Source organism: Rana temporaria, chromosome 4, assembly GCF_905171775.1.
Source record: "Rana temporaria chromosome 4, aRanTem1.1, whole genome shotgun sequence".
In the NCBI taxonomy this organism is placed as follows: domain Eukaryota; kingdom Metazoa; phylum Chordata; class Amphibia; order Anura; family Ranidae; genus Rana; species Rana temporaria.
This window is the reverse complement of record NC_053492.1, coordinates 156,032,665-156,050,479: the sequence shown is the minus strand read 5'-3', so window position 1 is coordinate 156,050,479 and position 17,815 is coordinate 156,032,665. Positions and strand designations below refer to the sequence as shown.

At 45.3% G+C, this 17,815-nt stretch overlaps 2 protein-coding genes across 2 annotated transcripts in view; one reads left to right on the top strand and one right to left on the bottom strand.

The window, feature by feature from the left end:
• The window catches only part of LOC120936693 (lysosomal amino acid transporter 1 homolog), a 37,192-nt gene extending 32,798 nt beyond the window's left edge, over positions 1-4,394 (bottom strand). Inside the window, exon 1 of the mRNA XM_040349246.1 lies at positions 4,023-4,394. Coding sequence (XP_040205180.1) covers positions 4,023-4,210 — 188 coding nt within the window. The 5' untranslated portion in view covers positions 4,211-4,394. The remainder of the gene's footprint in view (positions 1-4,022) is intronic.
• VEPH1 (ventricular zone expressed PH domain containing 1) overlaps positions 4,269-17,815 on the top strand; it is a 500,435-nt gene continuing 486,888 nt past the window's right edge. Inside the window, exons 1-2 of the mRNA XM_040349240.1 lie at positions 4,269-4,471; positions 10,888-10,938. The gene's annotated coding sequence lies outside the window, so the exon portion shown is untranslated. The remainder of the gene's footprint in view (positions 4,472-10,887; positions 10,939-17,815) is intronic.

Sequence of the window (17,815 nt, the reverse complement as noted above, 5' to 3'; positions counted from 1 at the left end):
GGCCAGTGACTTCAGTGGGTGCATGAGAGGGTCTACAACCACTTTAAAGGGGTTGTAAAGATTCATGATTTTTCACCTTAATGCATCCTATGCATTAAGATGGAAAAACCATTACGATTACCAGCCCCCAGCATAGCCCCCCCCCCCCCCCCAGGGTTGCCAACTTTCAGTAAATTTACGAACAGTTTGTAAAATCTGTATTTTTTGCATCTGTCCTTGAATTTCCATTACGGTCATGTAGGCTGCACGTCCGTAACTGACGTTCATGGACAGACGCAACAATTATGGATTTTACAAACGGTTTGTAAATTTACTGAAAGTTGGCAACCCTGGCCCCCCCCCCCCTTTTACTTACCTGAGCCCTGGAAAGTCCGGCCCTGCAAACATGCTCTTCCTTTGCCCAGTCTTCTCGGCTCTTTATTGGATAGATTGACCATTGGCTCGCGCTGCTGTCAATCAAATCCAAGGACACGGGGCCGAGTCTTGTACTCGGCGGCAATGGATGCCGACAATCGGATTCGGGAGAGCAACCGCAAGGTAACCCCCTTGGGAGAGCGCTTCCCAGAGGGGGTCATCTGAGGCGGGGAGAAGCCGAGACAGCCGCTGTGGGACCCCTCAAGAGGATGTTCGGAGCCACTCTGTGCAAAACGAGCCGACACGTTTGTTATTAAAAAGAAATAAATAAATCTGCAAACCTTTAGTGTCACTTTAAGAACCCTTTCACACTGGGGCTTTGGGGGCCGTCGGCGGTAAAGCACCACCATTATTATCAGCGCTTTACCGTTGTTTTAGCTGCCAGTAGCGGGGCGGTCGAAACAGGGTTAAAAGCGACTTTTTTTTACATCCTGCCAGCACACCGCTCCAGTGTTAAAGCACTCTGGCTTTCACACTGGAGTGACAGGAGAAGCACTTTAGCGCCTGTAAAGCACCTCAGTGTGAAAGGGGTCTAAAGCTGAACTCCCATCTTTCGTTAGACTTTACATAGTTTGTTAGGGAGAGGGAACAGTTTTTCAGGCAGTCCTGATTGGAAGGTCCATTCATCCCTAGGAATTGGGAAGTGAGATCGCTTCTGTTTAGGTAGATCAGATCTTATGCCGCGTACAGACGGTCGTTTTTTGTGATGAAACAAAACAACGTTTTTGAAACTTAATTTTCAAAAACGACGTTGCCTACACATAATCGTTTTTCAAAATGCTCTAGCAAAGCTCGGTTACGTTCAGCACGTACGATGGCACTCTGTTCCATTGAAGCTCGCTTCATAACTTGCTTCTGAGCATGGTTTAAAAACGACACAAAAAATTTGAGCATGTTCGAATTTTTTTTTGTCGTTTTTCAGAAGACATAAAACAACGTTTTTCCCCACACACGGTCATTTTAAATGACATTTTCAAAAACGTTGTTTTTTTTCCCCCCATCACAAAAAAACGACCGTCTGTACGCGGCATTAGGATAGTTGGGTATAAGCAGCCAGTGGAGTCTGTTTACTTCTGGCCATCCATACAGGAGAGCTCAGTCCATGTCTGCTCTGGAAAAACTGAGCGCGCACGAATGCGTCTACCACCTGCTCTGATCAGCAGAACATGGACGTGTGTAGACAGATACACATCCCTGTTCTGTGAGGAGAGGCAGATTGAGTTTTCCTACTAGCTAGGAACCACGATCTGTCAATTCCTCCAGTCAGTTAACCCCTTGATCACCCATCCCCTATTATGTAGACGATATAACTTTTGCACAAACCAATCAATATATGCCTATTGCAATTTTTATTACCAAAAATATGTATAAGAATACATATCGGCCTAAACTGAGGAAAAAAACTTGCTTTAAAAAAAAAAAACATTGGGGATTTTATAGCAAAAAGTAAAAAATATGGTGCATTTTTTTTTCTACATAGTTGCAATTTATTTGTTTATAGAACAAAAAATAAGAAACGCAAAGATGAAATACCACCAAAAGAAAGCTCTATTTGTGGGCAAAAAAGGACATACATTTTGTTTGGGTAAAAAGTAGGGTTGTCCCGATACAGATATCAGTATCGATACCGAGCATTTTTATTCGCACAAATGCTCCCGATGCCTTACCCGATACCTGGTCGGCGGGCAGATTCGGTGGCCGGAGGGGGAGTCCTCACCTGCAGTGGAACTTGGTAAGCTGGCAGGGGTAAAGGGAGTAGCCGCTCCAGGTGGGAACCCAGATGAATATCCTCCATTGCAGACAACTCAGGTGCAGGCAATGCACTTAGCAAAGCAGGAACAAAAATTGTTTCTGGACAGCCGCACTCTGAACAAATTGTAGCCTTTATTAAAAGAAGGACAGCACTACAAATCACAGCAACATAAAATAAAACCCGACTGCTGACGCGTTTCGCACTGAAACTAGTGCTTAGTCAGCTATGACCAAGCACTAGTTTCAGTGCGAAACGCGTCAGAAGTCTGGTTTTATTTTATGTTGCTGTGATTTGTAGTGCTGTCCTTTAAATAAAGGCTACAATTTTTTCAAAGTGCGGCTGTCCAGAAACAATTTTTGTTCCTGCTAAGCTGGCAGGGGTGAAGGGCACAGCTGCATCAGGATCGGTGCCATCACATTCAGTCTCCGTCAGCGGCTGAACATCCCTACGCCCATCTTGGCACACCCTGCACTCGGCTGCAGTAAGCCAGCAGCTGACATCTTGTTACACCCAGCCCATATATCTTGGGCTGGGTGTAACAAGATATCTGCTGCTGGTTACTGCAGCTGAGTGCAGGGTGTACCAAGATAGGCGTCCCCATCTGTCAAACTGTCACGTGACATAAAAAAAAAAAAAAAAAAAAGTATCGGTACTTGTACTCGGTCTTAAAAAAGTGGTATCCGGACAACCCTAGTAAAATGTCACAAGACCGCGCGATTGTCAGTCATCACAAAAAATGGCCTGGTCATTGAGCAGCAAAATCTTCCGGGGCTAAAGTGGTAAAAGTAGAACTTTAGGCACGAAAAAAAAAAATGCAGCATGCTCTACTTTATTTTTTTCTGGAACTCACTGGAACTGACCACACGTGTGAACTATACCATTGAAAACCATATAACCTACTATCCATGTGTTTTTGATGCACAAAATAAATAAAAAACACTGGACTGCACGTTGTGTGAATTGGCCCTAAAAGAAAAGCCCACATTTTGGGATGTCCCCAGAAGAGTAATAGAGGGCAAACCTTCCAATGGGGACACTAGTTCTGGTGATTTGGGGGGTCTCCATGGAATTCTCCTAATTTGCAGGGATCTCCTCCCACGTTTGGCTACACGACAGGAAGTGAGGGTAAATCTCTGCAATGGGGCACAGATAAAATATAAAATAAACTTGCAGGGGTTATATTTCTCCCTTGCTCTATCCAAAATGTAAAACAAAAGTTGCCTATAGTTCCGCTTTAGGTCTCATGCACACTGAACGTTAGAAAAATGCCAGTGAGTTTTGCAATAAAGTTTAGCATTTTTTTTGTGCTTTTCAGGCATTTTTTTTTTTTTATGCAATGCGATCAAAAACATTAAAAACCACTGGTAAGCCGCAGTTTTTAAGCGTTGATCTGCTTTTTTGTTGTTAGCTGGCTTTTACAGCCAAAAAACTCCTCTCAGAACCCACTAGTCAATCTATCCAATGAGGACCCAAGACATCAGCTGGAGCTGCTGGCCTCGTCCCTGTCGCTGGAACGCTCAGGTAAGAAAAACAGGTGCCTATAAAAACAGGGTACCCGCTCCCCCGTGGCATTTCAGGGGGTCACCAACACTTAAAGCAGATGTTCCATTTTTGGGTGGTCTCTGCTTTAAAAAGTGTGAAGAAGGTTTACAATTTTCCCCAAAAAAAGGTACAAAGTGCAAAAAACAACCTATCCTGCTATTGCAGGAGAACTCCAGTGACAAGAAAACAGGGGTCATTTCTGGATGAGGATATGAGAAGTGTCTCCCCCTGCTGGTAGTTGTAGCCCCCCCATGTACACAGAGAGCCGGGGATACACACACAGAAGATAATTACGGTAATGTGGAATAATTACGGTAATGCGGCGAAGAGGAAGCAGACGATGGACACCAGTCCGATGATGACACTCCAGTACTCCCAGCTGTTCTCCACACACTGCTCCAACAACTGCCAGATCCAACCGCTACCATCGGGGCACAACAGCCGCTTCGCCTCAGCCTGGGACACGTTCACCGGGCGCCACTGGGGCCCCCCCTCCGCCATCACACCACCACCGCCGCCGCCTCCCCCTCCTTGTCCTCAGACTGTAGGGCCACCCGGTCTCCCGCTCAGGGACACAGAGCCCCACATTCAGAGGGCACAGCGGCCTGCCACCCTCCGCTGTCTCCCTTACTACACCTGGAGACCGGATGATTCGTTTCTCATTGGTTGACGCCACAGAAATCCCCGCCCATGCATTCGTTCCCCGCTCCAAGCAGCGTGTCCCTGTGTACGTCAGCACGGAGTAAACACGAGGAGAGGGAGGTGATTGGCTGTCTGTCCTGTATACATTGTATATATCTACGTACATAGAAGGACACACAGTGTTATCTGTCAGAGGAGAGGGTGGTGGTTGTCTGTCCTGTATACACTGTATATATCTACGTACATAGGAGGACAAACAGTGTTATCTGACAGAGGAGAGGGTTGTGGCTGTCTGTCTTGTATGCACTGTATATCTACGTACATAGGAGGACACAAAGTGTTATCTGTCAGAGGAGAGGGTGGTGGTTGTCTGTCTTGTATACACTGTGTATATCTATATACATAGGAGGACATGGGCTTATGTATATACTCTGTACACATCTACATTCATAGGAGGACATGGGCTTATGTATACCGGTATTCTCTGTACACATCTACATACATAGGAGGACATGGGCTTATGTATATTCTCTGTACACATCTACATTAGGGATGAGCCGAAAGACCCCCGGTTTGGTTCGCACCAGAACATATGAACAGGCAAAAAATTTGTTCGAACACTGTTAAAGTCTATGGGATACGAACATGGGAAATCAAAAGTGCTCATTTTAAAGGTTGATATGCAAGTTATTTTCATAAAAAGTGTTTGGAGACCTGGGTCCTGCCCCAGGGGAAATGTATCAACTGCCGTTTTTTCTGGAGCAGTGATTTTAATAATGCTTAAAGGCCCCTTGATCCGCCCCTTGAACCTCCGCTTGCTCAGCGGGGATCGCTCCGTTGATCCCCGATGAGCCGGCGGATGACAGGGCGGTCCCCGCACACTGTGCAGAGACCGCCCTGTCTTTTCTCCGCTCTCCCCTATGGGGGGATCGAATAAACACGGGCCGTCTGTCCGTGTTCATCTGATCCGCCAGACGGATGGAAAAGTAGGTTTTTCCTCCGTCACACTTTGGCGGATCGGAGCGGGTTGGATGTCAGCGGGCATGTCACCGCTGACATCCTCGGCTCCATAGAGGAGCACGGAGCGCCCATTAAGGTCCGCCTAAAAAACTGGCAGGCGGACCGTGTGAAAGAGCTCCAAATTGAAACAATAAAAGTGAAATATTCCTTTAAATTTCGTACCTGGGTTGTGTCTATAGTATGCCTGTAAAGTAGCGCACGTTTCCCGTGTTTAGAACTGTCCCTGCACAAAATGTTATTTCTGAAGGAAATAAAGTCATTTAAAATCACTCGCGGCTATAAGGAATCCCTGGGTCCCCGGCAATACAGAGAAAAGTCATTGAGAAAAACGGCAGGGGTCCCGCCTACGTCATTGGCTATTCCCCGGCAAGCGGGGAAAGCTGGGGCTTACCCTATGATCTGACGGGTGACCCCACCCCCTCGTACGTGATGGGAGTTTTGTGTGGAGTGGAGACTGCAGTGCTGGACATTGGATCACCGCGGGACATAGAGAACAACGCTGGACAGACTGGATTACATCGCTGGAATGTTTTTTTTATCTTTAATAAAGGACTTTCCCAACTGTGTCTGTGTGTTTTTTTAAATTTTTTTACACTTTTTTTGTGAAATGGTAGGGGTATAATGTACCCCATTACCAATTCACATGGGGGGGGTGGAATCTGGGGTCCCCTTTGTCAAAGGGGGCTTCCAGATTCCGATAAGCCCCCCGCCCGCAGACCCCCACAACCACCGGGCAAGGGTTGTGGGGATGAGGCCCTTGTCCCCATCAACGTACGAAATTTAAAGGTTTTACTTTTATTGTTTCACTCTAAGCATTATTAAAATCACTGCTCCCAAAAAAACGGCAGTCTTTAAAACTTTATTTGGCATTGATACATGTCCCCTGGGACAGGTCCCCAAACACTTTTTAGGACAATAACTTGCATATAAGCCTTTAAAATTAGCACTTTAGATTTCTCCCATAGACTTTTACAGGGTGTTCCGCGGCTTTTCAAATTTGCCGCAAACACACCAAATTGTTCGCTGTTCGGCGAACAGGCAATGTTTGAGTCGAACATGAGTTTATCCCTAATCTACATACATAGGAGGACACGGGCTTATGTATATACTCTGTACTAGGGGTGAGCTTGATGTTCGGGTCGAACATAAGTTTGACTCGAACATCGGGTGTTCACCGAAGAACGAATTATGGGGCGTTCGTGGCAAATTTGAGCATCGTGACCATAATGCATTGTGAGAGCACAGTACATTGCTGTATGATGATTTGCCAAAACGTGGACCTGACCTGCATGCTTTGGCCAATCCCAGCGCCCCAATCCCATGATTGGCCAAAGGCAGGGTACCTTTGGCCAATCATGGCTCAGGGGGACTAAGTCCACGCTCCACACTATAAAAGGCTGCCTTTTGTGTAGTGCTGTTGGTGTGGATGGGGAGATAGCTTGATTTAGATTAAGCAGGCAGGTTATTCAGTTAGTGGCAGTGTATTTAATATATATATATATATATATATATATATATATATACACTGCATCCAGAATAGCCTGTGGGGCAGATCCACGTACATTGGCGCATATTTGCGTTGGGCGTAGCGTATCTAAGATACACTACGCCACCGTAATTTACTTATTTTTTTTTTAATCCTCAAAGAAAGCGCGCTGTAAGTTACGGCGGCGTAGTGTATCTTTGGCGGCGTAAGGGCGCGCAATTCAAATCGATGTGATGGGGGCGTGTTTTATGTAAATACGTCGTGACCCGACGTAAACAACATTTTTTTTGAGCGGCGCATGCGCCGTCCGTGGGGGTATCCCAGTGTGCATGCTCGAAATTAAACCGGAACAAGCCAATGTTTACGACGGTAACGTCATTCTACGCAAATCCCTATTTGCGAACGACTTACGCAAACGACGTAAAAAATTCAAAATTCGACGTGGGAACAACGGCCATACTTAACATTGAGTACGCCTCATAATAGCAGGGGTAACTATACACTGGAAAAACCCGAACGCAAACGACGTAAAAAAATGCGCCGGACGTACGTTCGTGGATCGCCGTAACTAGCTAATTTGCATACTCGACGCGGAATTCGACGGAAACGCCACCTAGCTGCCGCTAAAGAAATGCACCTAAGATCCAACGCCGTACTAAGACGTACACCTGTCGGATCGATCCCAGATGCAGTCGTATCTTGTTTTGTAGATACAAAACAAAGATACGACGCGGGAACTTTAAAATTACGCGGCGTATCAATAGATACGCCAGCGTAATTCTTTTGTGGATCTGCCCCTATATCTACAGTGCATTCCGTGGTGTACTATTTCCAATACACCTCAGGCAGTGTATTAATATATATATATATATATACTCTGCATCCAGTGTAGCCCATATCTACAGTGCATTCTGTGGTGTACTGTTTCTACTATACTTCTGGTGGTGTACACAGTACACTATACAGTGCAGCCATAGTGCAGTTGCTACTACTTTTCTGGTGGTGTACACAATACAGTGCAGCCGTAGTGCAGTTGCTACTACACTTCTGGTGTATCAACCCATACCATTACACCACCACCAGTCTGAACAGTGGATACAAGACAGGATGGATTCATGCTTTCATGTTGTTTATGCCAAATTCTGACCCTACCATCTGAATGTCACAGCAGAAATTGAAACTCATCAGACCAGGCAATATTTTTCCAATCTTCTATTGTCCAATTTTGGTGAGCCTGTGTGAGTTGTAGCCTCAGCTTCCTGTTCTTAGCTGACAGAAGGGGCACCTGGTTTGGTCTTCTGCTGCTGGAGCCCATCAGCTTCAAGGTTCGATGTGTTGTGCATTCAGAGATGGTATTCTGCATACCTTGGTTGTAACGAGTACTGTAGTTATTCATATATCTATATTTAAAGCGTTTGGAAAATTCTAAGTGATTTTATAGCAAAAAAAATTATTTAGATTTTTACATGTAGGTGAAAAGTGTCAGAATGGGCCTGGTGTCGAAGTGGTTAAATATGGTAAATGTAACCCCAAGGCTACTTCTCACAGCTTCAACCGGATATCCTATTCATTGAAATACACTTATACACTAGTCTGAAAGTTATGTAAATAGAATTGTTCAAAGCAAACAGACTTTAAAATGATGATAAGGAAGGCAAACTATACCCTCAGGGGTCTTTTCCTTGTGACTTTCACGGTGCAGTAACACAAACAGCTGTGTGCCCTGTATTTCCCTGCAGTTCTGAAAGCTGAAATTCCACCTGGCCAGTAAAAATTGGAAATTACCTTTTTTTTTTACCTTGAATGAAGCATCACAAAATGACACTTCGAGCCCATGCATTTCAATGCATTGTGACGCACTGCGGTAAGTGTGCTGTGAAAAAATGCACAATTTTTTTGAAGCACACCACGATACATATAAAACATTTGTTTTGCAAGTGTGCTTGCGTTGGTCTAAGCACACCAAGGAATATGGTGTGAACAGGCCCCTACAGAATTCTAGGTAAATACCTTTTGAGGGTAAATTATATTATAAGATGTATTCACTCTAGTATACATTTGTATTATTTATTATTATTTTATTATTTATCTAGTACACTTATATATTATTACGAGGGTTCTTCAAAACGTTTCCGCACTTTTATATATATAACTTAGTTAAAAAAAAGTGTGGAAACCTTTTGAAGAACCCTTAAATATACTATGTGAAACCCTTCTTGCTTTGGTACACTGAATAAACCTCTTGGCCCAGATTCACGAAGCAGATACGACGGTGTATCTCAGATACACCATCGTATCTCGGATTTTTTCTGGTCCTATCTATGCGCCTGATTCATAGAATCAGATACGCATAGATAGGGCTGAGATCCGACAGTGTCACACTGTGTTACACTGTCGGATCTTTTTTTTGAATTAAAAATGGCGCTGATTTACACTGAATAATATGTAAATCAGCGAGATACGCGAAATTCACGACCGTACGCGGACCCGACGCGGTGTTCTTACGTCGTTTCCGTAGCGCGGTACCCGTCGTATACTTACCCCTGCTAAAAGCAGGGGTAAGTATTGTTAAGTATGGCCGTCGTTCCCGCGTCGATTTTGAAATTTCCTACGTCGTTTGCGTACGCCGATTCACGAACACGCGCGTCGCAAGTCTAGATCACGTCGCAACCACTGACGTCCTATTGACGTCAGTGGGAGCAATGCACGCCGGGAAATTCCCCGGACGACGCATGCGTATTTAAATCGGCGCGGGAGCGCGCCTGATTTAAATATGACACTCCCCTAGCCGCGGAATTTGAATTCCGCTGGGGGATTTAGGATCCGCCGTCGCAAGTTTGGAGGTAAGTGGTTTGTGAATTAGCCACTTGCCTCCTAAACTTGCGGGAGCGGATCTTAATTCACGTAGAACGAGCGTATCTATAGATCCGCTGAGCTACGTGAATCTGGCCCCTTGTTTACTGGCTGTCTCTGTGAAACACATCCTGGCCCAGATTCACGAAGCAGATACGACGGTGTATCTCAGATACACCATCGTATCTCGGATTTTTTCTGGTCCTATCTATGCGCCTGATTCATAGAATCAGATACGCATAGATAGGGCTGAGATCCGACAGTGTCACACTGTGTTACACTGTCGGATCTTTTTTTTGAATTAAAAATGGCGCCGGGGGCGTTCCCGCTGATTTACACTGAATAATATGTAAATCAGCGAGATACGCGAAATTCACGACCGTACGCGGACCCGACGCGGTGTTCTTACGTCGTTTCCGTAGCGCGGTACCCGTCGTATACTTACCCCTGCTAAAAGCAGGGGTAAGTATTGTTAAGTATGGCCGTCGTTCCCGCGTCGATTTTGAAATTTCCTACGTCGTTTGCGTACGCCGATTCACGAACACGCGCGTCGCAAGTCTAGATCACGTCGCAACCACTGACGTCCTATTGACGTCAGTGGGAGCAATGCACGCCGGGAAATTCCCCGGACGACGCATGCGTATTTAAATCGGCGCGGGAGCGCGCCTGATTTAAATATGACACTCCCCTAGCCGCGGAATTTGAATTCCGCTGGGGGATTTAGGATCCGCCGTCGCAAGTTTGGAGGTAAGTGGTTTGTGAATTAGCCACTTGCCTCCTAAACTTGCGGGAGCGGATCTTAATTCACGTAGAACGAGCGGATCTATAGATCCGCTGAGCTACGTGAATCTGGCCCCTAATGTTTAACGGATGGAGTTACTGTTGCCTTTCTATCATCTTTCTATCATCTCAAAACCAGTCTGCCCATTCTCCTCTGACACCAATAAGGCATTTTTGGCATTTTACAATAACGCAGCGGGGAGGATTTCCTCATCAATTTCAATTGTGTAGATGGTAAATCTGTTCATTGTTTTTTCAATCAACTCACTGTCTGTAATGTAATGTATGACCAGTTTAGATGAAATAATTTTGGCACTTTAAGCTTTTATCTCTATTCAGGCCATTATGCAGCGTGAAAAATGTTTGCTTCATATTTATATTCTTTCCACTCTCTCAGGAACTTAAACATGCCTATCAGAACAGCGACTCTCAGGTCTTCAATACCAAGGTCAGTTCTTAAAAGTAAATCAATAGAAATTAATTTAATATGTAAAGACCTGTTGTAGAACATTGCACACACAAAACCAGGTATGCACTGAATGAACTGCAGAAAAACATTACTCTAATCATATGTACCTGTGCATAGTCAGTGTTTTACAGGAATTACAGCTCTCACACCATTTTTGTAGGTAGCGAGTTAGGCTTTTTTAGATGGAGAATACTGCTTAATTTTCTGCACCACTGACAATGCCCAACTAGATAACCAGTGAGTGGAATCTCTCAAATAATGTCTCAGAAAACATTAATAGAGCGGGAACCAGGACAGGAAATAATAAGAAATTTCCCCAGTGGTGTCAAAGATGACAGTAAAAACCTTATAGATGTTCTAAGATCCATAGTAGTGCTGATAGAAGAAATGATCAATTGTTACCATTAGTAGAAAAGTGTCCTTTTTACTTCCTGCTCTAAAAGGGCAGCCTTCATTTTACTTACAGTGTGCCCGAGGTTGTTGACAAATATGTATTGATAGCACCTTTTAGCTAATAGTTATGCTTCAATTAGTTTAGTGACCTTTAAAGCCCAACGCAGGACACAATAAAATTAATAGTGTAGTGCCCAGTAGGCTACTAGTGTGAATTTAGTTTTTGGTCTCCCAGGAGCCAGGGAGAGCAACAATTGTTTATTAGAGTCTGTTCTGGGTTCTGCTGGTGCAGGCTTGTTTACTTACTTTACCTGGCATCACACTGTGTTATGGGATATAATGGATGGAAGAACACAGATATTAATGCCTCTTCAGCCAATCACTGGTCAGTGGAGTGAGGGACCAGCAGGAGACTGAAAGGGGTATAAATAGGTTGGGACCCAGAACGGAGCTCTCTTGTTCCCTGGAGTAAGACCCAGCCTGAGGGCTACGGCATTCCTGAGAGTTTACCTGCAGCTGAAATAATCCTTTTTGGGGTCCTTGCTTCTGCTTTGGCTGGAAGATCTCTGGCCTAGCTGCCTGTATTTTTGCAGAGAGTTCATCTAATGATCCATGGCACAGGCCATTTAAGTACAGAAACTGACTGATACTGCAGGCAGCTTTACAGTATTCAGGACCAGCCTTCTAGACTCAGGCCCTGTACACACGGGCAAGAATCTCGTCAGGAAAAAAAAGTTGTTTTCCCTGACGAGATTCTTGGCAAGAAACTCTTGCCGCCTGAGTGTACAGACTCTCGTTTCAAAAGAACCGCAGTTCTCTTGAAAGGAAAGAACGCGGTGGCGTCATCGCGTACAACGAGCATGCGCTTGTCACATTCGATGCCGTCGCCGCAATCTTGCTTCACCCTACCTACGCCGTGGAAGCTACCGCGCATGTGTCAAAGTCACTTTGAGCATGCGCGGGTTTCCGCGGCGACAGGTAAGTATACACAATTTAGGGTTTCTCGTTGGGAAACAGGCCAACAAGAATCTCGACGAGTAAAAAGAGAGTAGGTTCTCTTTTTGTCTCGTCGAGATTCTGGCCAGATTTCCTGATGAGAAACCTGAATGCCTCGTACACACGAACAGTAATCTTGGCAGTTTTCTTGCTGGTTTTTGCCGAGAAAACCGGTCGTGTGTACGAGGCTTTAGAGACTTGCTTTGGCCTAATCTGGGAGAGCTTTTTTCCCTGTACATTTAGGACTATACTTCTGTTGAAGAGTCCCTGTTTAGTGCATTCACTTTAAAGAGGATGCCCTCACCCTGAAGGAATAGATCAGTTTTAATGTCCTCTACTACAGGTTGCTTGAAGGTTGTGGAGTATCCCAAGACTCACCCTCATCCTATCCCAGTTCTTAAAAAAATAAAACTACAAAAAGACATGTGCTGCCTGTTCTCTGCCTTGAGTAACAGTGAACTACCGTATGCCTAACTACTGTGTGCCTATCAGGGAATGGAACCTGGGACCAAACAACCAGATCAGTCCCCAGTGATTTTAACTATCCAAGAAGAAAGAATTCTAGATGAAGGTACTGCATTTGAACCAGAGGGAAAAATAAAAAGTTTTCATCTTGCCTGATGATCTTGCCAGATGCACTGATAGGATATGAACCAGATCCAGGTTGGACCATTTTCAATTATGCTCCCGCAGTTCTGATGGGTTGAAAGTTAATATCTTTGTCTTCCAGTTAACATGGAACAAAAATTAGATCTTGGTTAAGAAGGTCAGAAATAGCCAAAGGATTATTCTATCCAAAAATTACCCCTACATTGACAGGGCATGCAACTCTGAGACTTCCCTAGTCAAATAATTGCCATTAAAAAGAAGTCTATAGCATAAGATACCACTTCAGGCAATAGAATATTGGATCAAGCAGAGGTTTCATCAAGGTCTTCAGGACAGGAATCAGGACAAGAATCAAATACATTTTAACCGCCTATTTTGACACTGTCAATCCACATAGGGCAAACATATGGACGTAGGGTATTAAAATTCAAGCTATGACTGGTATGACTGGTATAGTTGATGTCAAGAGACCATGGCACCTGATACAATCCTTTACTAAAACTTCTATTTTCTTTGAAGGCATAAAAGTTATTACTTGGACACTCCCGGATCAGACTCCCAGAAACTCTAGCCTTTGTGATGGTTGCCTTTCTTTAGATTCGCCAACCAGCCAAATCAAGCTAAAGATTGCAGCATATGATCCCTGTTACCTGAGGAGAAGTTTGAGGAGAAGATTTTCTAGTTAGTGGAAAATCTGGAACGCCTGAGTTCAAAGAACAGCTGTTGGTGATGAAAGATTTTTTGAGGATGTACTTGGTCCTGTACATAGCCCCAGGGTAGGCAGCAAAGCTGGTTGCAAAATGATTAGGAGGTATAGATAATCTTTGAAAAGGCCTATTGAAACCATCCAATGACCCTTTCTTACCAGGGAAATAATAATTTCCATGGACTCCACTCAAGTGCTGAACTTCCAGGAAGCATTCTTTACCACGAATATCACGATGTAAAGGCTCACTCTCCTCTCTTGAACTGGTACAGACACAATGGAACAATTCTGTTTCGTAAAAACACTGCAATTTGCTTTGATATGCTGGAAAATGAATGAAGAGATCTCTTTTGAATTGTATATGTGCAAGATTTCTTCAACCCAGAATGGCCTGAAAATAGGCAGTCTTGTCTCCTGAGGCTGCCAAGGTGGGTGCACCTTCAAAATCCTTTGTTCATAGCTTTGCCACCTTGGCCTTACTGGGCCTGACAAATGAAGGCTACCCTGTTAACCAAGATGATGGGAAGATGATTTCTGGAGGTCTTGATTAGGGATGAGCTCCGCGTTCGATTCGAACGTATGTTCGACTCGAACATCGGTCGTTCGATCGTTCGTCGAAACTCGAACAAAACGGGTCGTTCGCGCCAAATTCGAGTGACGCAAAACGTCCCATAATTCACTGGGGCGTTGAGCGCTGATGATTGGCCAAGCATGCTGTATGTCCCGCATGCTTGGCCAATCACAGCGCTCAAAAAACGAAGAGCCATAATTGGCCAAAGCCAGGGTGGCTTTGGCCAATTATGGCTCAGGGGGATTAGTACACGCCCCCCACTATAAAAGGCAGCCTGCACGGCTGCCTAGTGTAGTGTGTTGGCGGTTCTAGAGAAGATCAGTCAGTCAGACAGAGAGAGATAGAGAGATAGAGACACAGTGTCTTAACCAGATAGATAGATAGATAGATAGATAGATAGATAGAGTAGGAAGTGTAGTCAGTATAGTTAAAAGTACAGTTTGTAGAGAATATATTCACATCCTTAGGCGTTGTCAATATATTTATAAACTGTACAGCTCAGCTAGTTTATCTATCAGGCAGGAGATTGTTCTACATGCAGCGCTCTAACGTGTTGTATTGCCTGCATTAGGGATTTACTTTAAATATAATTATTCTGTGTTATTTAACGTGTGCTAGTTAATTGCACACACAGACGCATTACCTGTTACTGCACGTGTGCAATTTATTTGCACAGAAGCGCAGTCGCTGTTAATGCAACTGGGCTATTGAATTGCACAGAAACGCAGTCGCTATTACTGCGTGCGTGCTGTTTAATAGCAACTAAAGGCAGTTGGTGTCACTGCGTGCGTGCTGTTAAATCGCATTTGACCGCAGTCACTATTACTGCGTGCGTGCTGTTTAATAGCAACTAAAGGCAGTTGGTGTCACTGCGTGCGTGCTGTTAAATCGCATTTGACCGCAGTCGCTATTACTGCGTGCGTGCTGTTTAATAGCAACTAAAGGCAGTTGGTGTCACTGCGTGCGTGCTGTTAAATCGCATTTGACCACAGTCGCTATTACTGCGTGCGTGCTGTTTAATAGCAACTAAAGGCAGTTGGTGTCACTGCGTGCGTGCTGTTAAATCGCATTTGACCGCAGTCGCTATTACTGCGTGCGTGCTGTTTAATAGCAACTAAAGGCAGTTGGTGTCACTGCGTGCGTGCTGTTAAATCGCATTTGACCGCAGTCGCTATTACTGCGTGCGTGCTGTTTAATAGCAACTAAAGGCAGTTGGTGTCACTGCGTGCGTGCTGTTAAATCGCATTTGACCGCAGTCGCTATTACTGCGTGCGTGCTGTTTAATAGCAACTAAAGGCAGTTGGTGTCACTGCGTGCGTGCTGTTAAATCGCATTTGACCGCAGTCGCTATTACTGCGTGCGTGCTGTTTAATAGCAACTAAAGGCAGTTGGTGTCACTGCGTGCGTGCTGTTAAATCGCATTTGACCGCAGTCGCTATTACTGCGTGCGTGCTGTTTAATAGCAACTAAAGGCAGTTGGTGTCACTGCGTGCGTGCTGTTAAATCGCATTTGACCGCAGTCGCTATTACTGCGTGCGTGCTGTTTAATAGCAACTAAAGGCAGTTGGTGTCACTGCGTGCGTGCTGTTAAATCGCATTTGACCGCAGTCGCTATTACTGCGTGCGTGCTGTTTAATAGCAACTAAAGGCAGTTGGTGTCACTGCGTGCGTGCTGTTAAATCGCATTTGACCGCAGTCGCTATTACTGCGTGCGTGCTGTTTAATAGCAACTAAAGGCAGTTGGTGTCACTGCGTGCGTGCTGTTAAATCGCATTTGACCGCAGTCGCTATTACTGCGTGTGTGCTGTTTAATAGCAACTAAAGGCAGTTGGTGTCACTGCATGCGTGCTGTTAAATCGCATTTGACCGCAGTCGCTATTACTGCGTGCGTGCTGTTTAATAGCAACTAAAGGCAGTTGGTGTCACTGCGTGCGTGCTGTTAAATCGCATTTGACCGCAGTCGCTATTACTGCGTGCGTGCTGTTTAATAGCAACTAAAGGCAGTTGGTGTCACTGCGTGCGTGCTGTTAAATCGCATTTGACCGCAGTCGCTATTACTGCGTGCGTGCTGTTTAATAGCAACTAAAGGCAGTTGGTGTCACTGCGGCTATTTTGTTACTTTACACTTGAGCCAAGTCGCTCTTACTGTGTGGTTGCTGTTTAATACCATCTGAAAGCAGTTGGTGTGACAGCGACTATTTTGTTACTTTACACTTGAACCAAGTCGCTCTTACTGTGTGATTGCTGTTTAATACCATCTGAACGCAGTCGGTGTGACAGCGACTATTTTGTTACTTTACACTTGAGCCAAGTCGCTCTTACTGTGTGGTTGCTGTTTAATACCATCTGAACGCAGTTGGTGTGACAGCGACTATTTTGTTACTTCACACTTGAGCCAAGTCGCTCTTACTGTGTGGTTGCTGTTTAATACCATCTGAACGCAGTCGGTGTGACAGCGACTATTTTGTTACTTTACACTTGAGCCAAGTCGCTCTTACTGTGTGGTTGCTGTTTAATACCATCTGAACGCAGTTGGTGTGACAGCGACTATTTTGTTACTTTACACTTGAACCAAGTCGCTCTTACTGTGTGATTGCTGTTTAATACCATCTGAACGCAGTCGGTGTGACAGCGACTATTTTGTTACATAACACCTGAACGCATAACTATGGCTGGAAGGACAAAGAGAGGCAGAGAGTCACGAGGGCAAGCAGGCTCTGCATATAGAGGTAACGCTGGTGATGGATGTGGTGCATCCTCTTCAGCACGTGGCCGTGGCCGCTCGTCCTTCTTTTCGGGAGCTGGCCGTGTTGAGCCTCAACATGCTGAGAAATTAGTTGAGTGGATGACCAAGCCGTCCTCATCCTCCTCATCCTCTCTCACACAGACTGATTATAGTTTGTCTGGCAAAGCAGCTGCCAAGGCGTCCTCTACCCTCTGCACAATGGGATCACACAATCCTTCCCTAGTCCCACCGTGTCCTCCTGAGGAGTCCCCCGAACTGTTTCAACACAGTGTTGGGTACATGCTAGCTGAAGATGCACAGCGTTTTGAAGACTCCGATGACGGAACACTGATAGAGGAAGGCATTGATGTGAGCCCAGGGAGAGGGGGTGGCCGAGAGGGACAACAATCTGGGAGTGATGTTCCCCCAGCTGGAGCATACTGCCAGGTTGTCGCCAGTGATGATGAGGAGGGAGGGGATGATGAGGTCATTGACTCTACCTGGGTGCCTGGTAGGAGAGAGGAGGAGGAGGAAGAGGACGAGGCACAGGCACATCTTCAAAGAGGCAGGAAGCCCTCCAGGGGTCAGCTTAAGGGCAGTACACCAACTGCATTACGTGGCGCTGCTGTGTCTCAACGGTACAGCAAAAGTTCTTTGGTGTGGGCCTTTTTTGAAACCTGTCCATCAGATGCTACCTTTGCTGTTTGCAACATATGTCTCAAGCGTATCTCGCGTGGCCAAAACATCACCCGCTTGGGCACCACATGCTTGTCCAGACATATGTCGACCTGCCATGCAGCTCGTTGGCAGGCATACCAGAAAGACCCACACCAAAGACCAAAGCGGTCCTCCCCTT